The 11585-nt window shown below is 40.3% G+C and overlaps 1 protein-coding gene across 1 annotated transcript in view; it reads left to right on the top strand.

Annotated features, from left to right (window-relative positions):
* HTRA3 (HtrA serine peptidase 3) overlaps window positions 1–11341 on the top strand; it is a 50015-nt gene extending 38674 nt beyond the window's left edge. The window contains exons 7-9 of the mRNA XM_043969679.1: window positions 6515–6563; window positions 8821–8916; window positions 10103–11341. Coding sequence (XP_043825614.1) covers window positions 6515–6563; window positions 8821–8916; window positions 10103–10268 — 311 coding nt within the window. The 3' untranslated portion in view covers window positions 10269–11341. The remainder of the gene's footprint in view (window positions 1–6514; window positions 6564–8820; window positions 8917–10102) is intronic.
* The last annotated feature ends 244 nt before the right edge of the window (window positions 11342–11585 follow it).

The following is an 11585-nucleotide window of genomic DNA, read 5'->3' on the forward strand; positions in this document are numbered from 1 at the left end:
TACCCATTGTCTAGCATCACCCTCTAGAGCCTCACAAAATGTGTAATTCCTCTTCCATGTAACAACTTGTCATATAGTTGAAGATAGCTATAATCCCCTTCTTATTCCTATCCCAACCCAAATCTTCTCTCCTCCAAGCTCCACATTCCCAATTCCTTTAATTAATCCTCATATGACATGGTTTCCAGTTTCCTCATCATGTGATTGCCCTCCACTGGTGACTCTAGCTTGTCAATGTCCTTCCAAAAAAATGAATCCCAAACTGGACACAGTTGCCTAGATATGGTCTGACCACAGAGAGTACAAGAGAACTGTTACATTCTCCACATGTACAATAGACCGGCTCAAACAAAATGGGACAGATACTGTCCTGCTCAGGGTCAACCACCTCACTTACCAGGAAAAGAAAATACTTTCCAATCCTGTAATTCTTCAAAATATAGCCAAACTTTGTTATGCCATTTTCTATTTGCCAAAAAGGATGTACAGTTTGGGTCCCTCACCTGATTCAGAGGTTGGCTATTTCCTTTAATAAAAGCATCAGATAATTCAAACTCTGTTCATCCAAAGTCCTTTTTATCTCCGCCTTTTAAATGAAAGAACCTGTTTCCATTTGTCACAACCCTCACCAGGAATTCTGGTGCAGTATAGAACTGGTATGAAGCTTTCGTTGGTTGTTTACAGGGTGAATAGTTAACGCCACTTTTTCAAACCCCTGAAGCCCCATGGCATGTGTGGAAACTGACTAATATTGACAGCAGTCACCTGTGAGCACGGAGCACATGAAAATATGAGCTACTCCGAAATGGGCTGTGGATTCAGTCCTTTCTGGTTCCTCTTGCTTCTCAGGTGTAATGTCTGGCCCTTGAAGTGGAAATCATTTGGTCATTTGAAAGTTCATGCCTGGGTTTCTAGTCTATTGGGTGGTAGGATAATCACAATAAGAAATGTAACAAGACTGAAAAGAAAAGATGTGACAGGAGATTCATTGTCAGTTGAGTGAAAAGAGCTAGAAACACGGGTCCTAGTCTCAGTACCACCCCTTCCTAATTATGTAACTGCATGGGTCACTTCATTTCATAGTACCTCAGTTTCCACATCTGTAAAATGAAGGTATTGGTTTCCATGTTCTCTCAGATACTTATTGCTCTAAGATCCTATACACACACACACACACACACACTTTTTTTGGAAGTTGGAAGAGAGCTAAAATGGCATCTAATCTAACCATATGATCTCAAGAATCTATACTTGGACAGGAATCCCCTCTACAAGATCCCTGACAAGCAACCATCCAGTCTCTACTCAAAGAGAAACTCCAAGGAGAGGAGAATCATTATTTCCTAAGTTAAGCAGCCAATACCACTTTTATACACGTTTAATAGTTAGGAAGATGTTTGTTACCCAGAGTTGAAATCTTCCCTTCTGCAACAATTGTTCCCATTTCTGCCTTTTGTGGTCAGGAAGGATGTCCAATCAATCAATAAGCAATCAATGAACATTGAGTACAGTGCCTGCCTTATAGCAAACATTTAATAAGTGCTGAGTATACAAAAAAGAGCCAAAAGATAGTTCCTGCCCTGAACAAGCTTATAATCTGATGGAGACATGTAAATACATACAAACTAAGCTATAATATTACATATATTCCTGGGTTCCTTTTGTGAGCATCAGTTTCATCATCTATATGATGAGCATAGTAATCCTTAAACTGCTTACCTCATAATACTGTTATGAGGATGAGATCATGTATAAAGGGAAAAAAAGTTTTTGAACATGAAGGTCTATATAAAAGTCAACTATTGTATTTGTTGTTGTTAATAATAATAATCATAATTCTTTGAAATTTCCAGAGAATAGTTCTTGAGCCTTCTTGAGCTCTGTATTAGATACGTTTTCTCCAAAGTATAACATTCTGCCTGGTGTGGTGGCAGTGAATCCATTCCCATGAATCTCAATGGGCCATGTGGTGGCCATACCTGCTCCAGTCCATTTTTAGATTCAAATCTGTGATGATTTCATTGGTGTAAGAAACTGTGGAAAAGGAAATTCCCTCTACCAAGGCAGATGGTCAACTTTACTGTAACTTCCCCTTCTTCAGAAATACCTGGGGACCTAAGACCTTCTGAGAGGTCCTCACCAACCTCTGGAGAGGCGATTCACCCAGAATGACACAGCCACAATGTGTGAGATTCGAACCTGGATTCTCTTATTCTGAATTTAGTTTTCTTTCTATTTCCAGTTCTTTCTCAAGGGGAATTCTGTAAACTAATTATATCAGTCCACATTCCTATAGCCCTTTGTAGTCTACCATATACTTTAAACATTATATTACTTTGAATAACTGCAGGTTAGGTCATATTAGTATCAGTTCCCATTTTACAGATGGGAAACTGGAACCTACAGAGGTGAATGACTTACTCAGGGTCACAGAGCAAGGAAGTATCAGTATTTGGACTCAGGTCCAGCTTTGTTTACTCCCAATCCCAGCACCCATACCAGGCTGCTTCTCATTCACACTCAATGAGCATCAATTGTTCACAATGTGCCTGGTGCTCTGCTACTGTCCAAAGGCCTGTCGGCACTGCTACAATCCAAACTAGAAATCGGAAGATCATTGGAATGAAAACCTCAGCAATTAGGTATCAACTGACCCCAGACAAGCTTTGTGGTAAGGTGGCCATTCTCAATTAATGAGGTGGAGGTGCCTGATACTTTGAATATGATCATCTGAACTGCAACTACAGAGAAACCATTGAGTAAATTGGACTCACTTTTAGGAGAAATTGACGGATTTCATTAGAAATCTCACTTCTCTGGCATAACTCTGTCTCCTGGAATTTCTGTTGTCACTTCCTGCACAATAAGACCGAATAGATCCAGAGTGGTGATCTTGAGTACCTACCTACAAAAATTATAATACCCCAAAATTCACTGTATTCAGCATATTATATTTACTAAGGCAGGGAATACTGATTAAATATGAGTTTTCAAAAAACTTTCACACCCATAGTATCATTTCATCTTTACGATAAAGTTGTGAGGCATGTAGGGCTGAAACCAATATCCTCATTTTACAAATGAAGACACTGGGGTTAAGTGTGTGGGGGTATATTGGCTAGGGTCACATTTTTTTTTTTTAGTGAGGCAATTGGGGTTAAGTGACTTGCCCAGGGTCACACAGCTAGTAAGTATTAAGTGTCTGAGGCCGGATTTGAACTCAGGTACTACTGACTCCAGGGCCAGTGCTCTATCCACTGTGCCACCTAGCTGCCCCTTGGGTCACATTTCTGGTGAAGAACACTAGAGCTAGAATCCAATGCCATTGTCTTCTGGTCCTCAATCCAGTCTTCTTTCTACCACACTATGAACTCATGTTCAGCCATGTCTGACTTTGTGACCCCATTTGGGGTTTTCCTTGTCAGTTGTCCAGCTCATTTTACAGATGAGGAAACTGAAGTAAACTGTGACTTGCCCAGGGTCACACAGCTAAGTGTCTGAGGTCATTTGAACTCAGGCTGAGGAATCATCTTGTATCCAGGCCAGCACTCTATACACTATGGTGCCACCTAGTTGCCTAGTTCATATCCTTCATAAGGAGGTTTTTCAACAGAGAGAAAACAAAGAATATTATCTAGTTGGTCCTTTGTTAATTAAGAAACATATCAAGTTAACCTAAATAGCCTCTTTTCCCTAAGCATACCCTGGTTGTTTGCTTGGTGGTTGTTGTTTTCTCCTTACTGTATTATGGTATTTGAAATAGCTAGGAGTCTACACCCCAAGTTATCATAATGGTGTTTTTTTTCTTTTCACAATTCAATACATTCATCAAGTAACAGTGTATTTTCTAGCTATCTAAATATGTTTCATTCCCCTTCTAGACCATACATTCCTTGAGGGCAGGGATCCTTTCTTCTGTTAACCTTGAGATGCCTCTGCCTTTCCTAGTCCCCCTCCCAGTTCTCAGCACACAAAGAGCCGGAAGGGACCTTAAAGAGAATCTTTTTCAACCACCACATTTGACAGATGAGGAAACTGAGGCCCAGGTGAGGAGCTCTGTAGGTAGTAAGGAGCAGAGCTGGCATTCAAACCCAGACCCAATGTTTGTTATTGTTGGTAGCTACTCACTGGCTGCCAGCACTGTGAGAGGGGGTGGAGAGCTAATTACCAACAATTTAAGGAACCATTTATACTTGAAGAGCTTCCGAATGAATTGTAGTTCTAAGAAAAAGTTCTGCCCACAGAGAAGAACTGGTTCATTAGCTAAAATAGGTGTGCAGCTGACTTAGCACATTTCTATTATTTCTTTAAGATGATGTGATTGGAATTAATGTGCAAAATTACCCATCAGGTTAAAGAGGGAAGGAGCAGGACCTACAAATAGAAGATAGGAGGCAGATTTTTCTTCAATATAAGATGGAATTTCTTAACTGTTAGAGCATAAATACTTATTCCCTTCCCCTTCTTCCTAGAATTGGGTGAGCCAGGTACTTATCCATGGGCATGTGGAATTACCATGGATCAGGGATGTTGAGCTTTGGATAGAGGAGTAGAATGAATAATTTCTAAGACATTTTCTAGCTTTGCAATTCTATTTATTTGAGGCCCTGTGCCAGTGATCTGGGAACTGGAGGGATTCAGAAATGACATGAACAGGATTCTTTGCCCACACATAGCTTACAGTCTGGCAGAAAACTGACATGCACACAAATAACCCAAAATACAAGGCAGGGTGTATCCTGTGCCAAGGTTCTATCACCAGGTAACAACAGAAAAGTTGGGTTAAACAGATGAGAAAAGATTTTCTTCAAACTCATGGTGATTTCCCAAAAGCCGGCCTGGAGTCGATTTCATCTGTGACTTTGTAATAATAAGGCTTGCACAATCCTCGTTAAGACATCTTTTTAAAAATAGCCCAATGAGAAGTATTGCTTTGGGCTTTATAAGATGAAAAGCTTGTTCATATCCATTATATCATCTGATCCTCATAACATCACTGGAGGCACAATTTATCCTCATTGATCAAGGGGAAGATTGAGGCTGAGAGTTTAATACAATTGCTCAAGCAAAGTCTATGGTGGTACTAGGACTAGACATTTCCTCCTGTTTCCTGGTTTAACATTCCATCTGCTGTATCAAGCTACCTTAATATAGGGTACCTCAAAAGTCTTAATATGGTTTTAAATGATTAAGCTACAAAGCTTATTAAATTGTTTAAAAATAATAGCTTAATGACTTAAAAAAGTATACTAAGACTCCTGGGGCACTCTATATTTGGTGGCTAGACAGCTATTTTTATGATTAAAAAAATAAAGCTATATTGCCCAAATTGTGTTTTTAAAAAATTCAAAAATGGCAAATATAAATCATAATGGTGTTTAAGTACATTGGGGGCAGCTAGGTGGTGCAGTAGATAGAGCACCAGCCCTGGATTCAGGAGGACCTGAGTTCAAATCCGGCCTCAGACACTTAACACTTACTAGCTGTGTGACCCTGGGCAAATCACTTAACCCCAATTGCCTCACTAAAAATAAAAAACAAACCAACAAACAAAGATTCAGTACATTGTCATATGCTTCTTTGTATTTTCCTAATCCCTAGCAGCTAGACAGGTCAGTGGATAGATCACTGGGCCTGGAGTCAGGAAGACCCGAGTTCAAATCTGTCCTCAGAAACTTGGTAGCTATATGACCTTGGACAAGTCACTTAACCTCTGTTTACCTTATCCACTGGAGAAGGAAATGGAAAACCATTCCAGTAACTTTGTCAATAAAACCCCATGGATAGTATGGTCCAAAGGGTCACAAAGAGTTAGACACGACTGAATGACTGAACAACAATACCCAGCACTTGGCTAGACGTATGGCCAGTGCTCAAGACTCCTTAAGACTCCCAGGATGGTAGATCTAGAAGAGCCCTAAGATCTACAGAATCTCAGAGTTGGAAGTGACTGTGGTCAGCATCAACCCCTTTACAACATCTTCATCAAGACTCTAGTGATTGGGAACTCCCCTCCTCCTGAGGTAGCCCATTCAAGCTGAAATGTACTTCTCAAAGTTCTCCTAGTTCTGTCCTCAAGTCAAGTAGAGCAAGTGGAATCTCCCTTTGACTTGACAGCTCTTTAAATAGATGAAGATGGTTAAGTCAAGACTGTAGGATCCTAGTTTGGAGCTGAAAGTGACCTCAGAGTCCATCTAGTCTACCCTCTCATTTTACAGATGAGGAGAAAGAGGCCCAGGATGATTAAGTGATTTGCCCAAAGTCTCACATCATAGGTAAGCCTCTTAGGCAGGATTTGAATCCAGATTCCCTGGATCTAGAATGAAGGCTCTTTCCATTGTCCTATGTAACTTCATTGTACCACGCACTGCATGAATAATAGGCCAATTTCCTGTCTAAACCATTAAGGGTGCAAAAGAGGCATGTGAACGTTTGGGGAACTCTGCTAGGTTCATTATCTCGAGGAGGAAATTGATCACCTGAAACTAACAATATCCTACCATTTCTTTTCTAGATGTGAAAAAGCGCTTCATTGGCATACGGATGCGAACCATTACACCAGTGTAAGTGTTTGAGGGGGTGTTAAGTACTGTTAGAGTTGTCTTTGCGCATTCACTCTCTGGCTCATTACTAACCTGGATCATGATAAAATCATTTCATAGTAGATGGTCAGGGTTGGAAGGGACTTAGGGGCGGGCAGCTTGTCCAACCTGTGCTTGTAGAGTATTCCTTCTACAATACCTCCAGCAAGGGGTCATTGAACTTCTGCTTGATGACCTCAAGCAAAAGAGAAGCCATTGCTTCCCAAGGTACCCTACTCCATTGTGGTACAGCTCTTTATTAGAAGACTTTCCTTACAATGAGCCTAACTTTGTCCCTCTGCAACTATCTAATTCTGTCCTAATTCTGCCATCTGGGACCAAGCAAAACAAGTCTGTTCTGAGTTTTATGGGACAGACCTTCAAATACTTGAAGGCAGAGATTGAATCTCTCCCTTTACCTCTCCCTTCCTCCTAAGATTCTTCTTCCACAAGCTAAATATTACAAGTTCCTTCAATGAGGTCTCGGATGATAAAGTTTCTGGTCCTTCACTACCTTGGTTCTTCTTTCCTGAATACATTCCTGCTAATCTGTGATGCATATTTGAAAAGGTTTTGAGCCAAATCACATATGTCAGAACATGCCAACTCCATGTTAATCCATGATCGTTTATTATGAAAAATCAAGATATCCTAGGGATTACCCTTCCCAGGCAAGCACCATGGGGGATAACTGTATCCTCCTGGATACCTGTCCCTGGGATCTCCAATCAGATATAGAATCATGGGCTGATGTTATGGTAGGGCTGACCCCATATGATGGGTGATGTCAATGTTCCTGTGTTCTGATATACAATATAAGAGGAGTTGGACTTAATAGGTTCTCAGGTTCTCTCTAGCTCTTAATCTATAAACCTATGATTTTTGTGCTAATAAAGCCCCAGAAATAAAAACATTTGTGGAAGCTGGTGACTATCCTCTACACTACTTTTGATTCATATCACTGTCTGGTTGGCTTGTCATTCAACATCAAGCCAATATTTAATGACCTTCCTTGGTTACTGTACCAAATGATAGGGAAGATATTTCTAGTCCTACCGATTCATCACAAAAAAAGAGGTCCGAAGGAGACATTTGTGGTTACAAAGAAGCCTGATCTGCAAACTACCACCTCCAGAATCCTCATGTGGCTGCACAGTATCTCCTTCCTCATCTCCTATTAAGCACTTCCTGTGTGTCCCCACATAAGGCTGGGCTCCAGGGTGATTATGACTCTATAAAGGGCTTTTATTGTTTTGAACTTATGAAGGAAGGAACTTATGCACACCTCTTCATTTTCATGCTGCCTTTAATAAAACCATCAATTCTTATATTTACCTCCTGGAAATATTTCTGAGAACCACTATGCTTTGTCTACAGTCATAAACCACGAACAAAATTTAAAAATCAACTTAACTTTATTTCTCCCTTCTCTTCAAACCCAATTCATGTCTTCTGTGCTACTCCCTGAACTGCCCTTCCCCCCCAAAAAAATAGGACTTAGAACACTATTACCTGTGGGGTTGTTCATCATAAATAGTGGATACAGTGCCTTGAACAGAGTAGACACTTAACAAATTTCTTTGAACTGAACTCAATTCTTGGTTATTAGAAGACTTCACATCTACTAAGAAAAGTCCTTAGGAAGACCACATTGATACAGCAGATTCCAAGGATCTCCTAACCTATACTTTTGTAGGGCAATTCTACATCAATTAGAACCCTTGGGGAAACCTCCCTGGTTACAACATGTAGTGCTGTTCTTATTAATTAATTCTTTAGATGTTCCTGTTATTTTGTATCATGGAGACCTAGAATGTTTAAGACCAGAGGGGCCTTAGAAACTACAACATCAGAGCTGGAAGCGACCTGGGTGTTCAGAATGTCAGAGCTGGAAGGGATCTTAGATTATAGAATATCAAAGCCAGAAGGGGTCTTAGAACAAAGTATATCAGAGCTGGAAGGGGTCTTAGAACATAGAACCTCAGAGCAGGGAGGGATCTTAAAACAAAGTACGTTAGAGCTGATAGAGACCTTAGAACACTAAATGTCAGAGCCAGAAATGGGGGATGGCAATGAGAAGGGTCTCTAGACAAGTGATCTTTCTAGCACATCCTTGCCACTTCACCTATTTGCCTGAGCAATCTAAGGCAGGTATCTTGATCGTCTCTGGGCCTCAGATTTCTCATGGGGACCTTAAGGTAAATCTTTAAGGTAAATGCTTTCTAAAATCTCTTTTCAGCCTGGTGGAAGAGCTAAAGGATAACAATCCTGATTTTCCTGATGTCAGCAGTGGGATTTATGTGCACGAAGTTGTCCCAAATTCGCCATCTCAGAGGTGAGCAAGCAAGCATGGTTTTGAATCTGAAAGACATCATTCAGGCCATTAAAACCTATTTAGATTTATGTTTATAATTTAGCTTGCGTTTTGTAATTGTTCAAGATAAAGGGTGTTAGGGTGTGATTTTTATTTTTTTTGCTTTAACTTTTTCAAGATAAAGAAAAGGGAATGCTAAGTTGGGGCACTTGGTTTACTTTGACCATGTGTTGTTCAGGATCATGGAGTTGCTGATCATTTGGAAGAAGCTGTGTAGTATAATGAAAAGCATATTGATCTGGGAATTAAGAGATTTGTGAGTCAGGGATTTGGAGTCCTGTTTGAATCTCAGCTCTACCATTTACTGGCCAAGTGACCCCTTGAGTTCACTGGGATTCAGTTTCCTCATTTGGCCTAGATTCTTTCTAAGGCTTTTCCAGCTCTAACGTCTTATGAACCTTCTGACCCAATTCAGGAGGGAGATATGTGAGAAGAGAGTAATGTAAAATGAGGCTAGGTCCATCCAGATTATGTAAGGCTTTCAATTCCAAATAAAACGGTTTGCATTCTGACCCAGAGGCAATGAGTATTTATTTACTTAAGTCTCTTGAGCAAGAGAATGATATAGCCAGGCCTATACTTTAGAAAGGGTGGCCAGGCATCTCTGTGGATAGAGTGCTGGGCCTGGAGTCAAGAAGGATACTCTTCCTGAGTTTAAATCTGGCCTCAGATACTTACTGGTTGTGTGGCTTTGGGCAAGTCACTTAACCCTGTTTGCCTCAGTTTCCTCATCTGTAAAATGAGCTGGAGAAGGAAATGTTAAACCACTCCAATATCTCTACCAAGAAAACTCCAAAATGGGGTCACAAAGAGTCAGATATGACTAAAGTGACTGAACAATATGTATTAGAAAGATTATTTTTGTAATTGTATAAAGGATGAATTAGAGAAAGGAGAGACAAAAAGCAGAGAAATGAATTAGGTGATTATTAAAATTTTCAAGCCAAAAGTGATTGAAACCTGAATCAGGGTAATTATATGTAATATTTCCATTATACCCTATTGTGTTCCCCAGTCAGCAAAAGGTAGCAAAAGTATGTTGCCAGGTTCACCAAAGGAAGAATAAGTAACCTTAGCCACAGGTGAACACTTGACCTCAAGCCACTTGTGAATGAATTGTCATTATTCCAATTGATCTCCTTTGCAGGGGTGGAATCAAAGATGGAGACATCATCGTTAAAGTAAATGGTCGTCCCTTGAAGAACTCCAGTGAATTGCAGGAAGCTGTGATGAAGGAGTCACCCCTACTACTTGAAGTTCGAAGAGGAAATGATGATTTGCTCTTTAATATTGAGCCTGAAGTGGTCATGTAGAGGAAGGAGTCCCTATATGCTCTTGTCAACTTCTTGGATTCTTGGAATGTCCGTTACCTCTTCTTCAAACTAATCCCATTTCCTGTTGACTAACGACAAGGTGGCCTAACGTGTGTGAGCCTGAGCCATTTCTGTACAGGGACAACCCATTCTAATGTCACAGAATTAAAACGATGGACCAAATTTTGCCTTTAGTGGAGCCCCAAATACCTCCTCTTAGAGTTGCTCCAGAGAATAACAACCAAAGGCAAAATTGGACCCAGTGGTTCTGAATTTTAGTGCTTAGAGTATTTTAAAATTATCTGTAGTATTAGGGGGAAAAAAAGTAGAGTCACAATATTTTCCTCGTACAGAAGCTTCTGAGTGTCACCCAAGAGAGAACCAGAGTCTCCAGAAACCCTATTGAGGGTGAGGGGGCCATATTCAAAAGGGGACATCCCATTATATTGGTTTAGATCCAAATCACTATGCTGTAGAATAAAGCTCTTTGGATGGAAAGCTGTGCTTTTCATGTCCTCTCGAATGTGAAATCATATTTGGCAACTGTCTCCACTTTGAGTTTTATTAATATGGGGCCGTAAGTGGAGAGATTTGTGGCAGAATCATAGAGCTAATGGGACCTTGGAGATGACTTAGTATAATGGCCTCATTCCACAAATGAGGAAGACAAGGCCCAGAGAGGGGATGATTTGCCCAAGGTCTCACAGCTAGTGGCAAAGTGGGGACCAGAACCTAGGTCAACCGACTCCTAATTTAATCCATTTGCCACCATGCAGTCTCACCCTTCTCCTGACCTCAGAAGGAGCAAATGTGGTAATTGGCTGCAGCAGCTGACACTTTGGTCAAGCAATGCTGGAAGAGAGTAAATGATTCTTATAGAATTAATGCCATATATATAAAAAAAACATGCAGATGATGTGAAAAAATAACATGCCTTTTTTTTTTACATTTGGGGTGTAGATTAGTTTTACATTATATTGGCAGGCTTTACTGTAAAATGAATACTCAGTGTAGCTTGTACTGTATGTTTCTACTGTAAGAAAATATTAAAGTTTACAAGCAAATTGTTCTTACACCTGTGCCTGAAGCTGCATTTTTTTTTCCCTGAGCCTTCTCAGCTGCCGCTGCCTTTCCTGTGGATCTCTACCCAACACCATGTCTCACATGCACGAAACAGGCCCTCAAAAAAGAATTCAGTAGCTCTTGTACCACCTCCATTTTATATTATCTTATTTCCTAACAGTAGATGAGCTGTTTTTAATAGACATATGCTATGTCCAAGCTGGATGAGACATAGAATGTAGACTGTCAGAGCTG

This window comes from Dromiciops gliroides, chromosome 6, assembly GCF_019393635.1.
Source record: "Dromiciops gliroides isolate mDroGli1 chromosome 6, mDroGli1.pri, whole genome shotgun sequence".
NCBI lineage: Eukaryota > Metazoa > Chordata > Mammalia > Microbiotheria > Microbiotheriidae > Dromiciops > Dromiciops gliroides.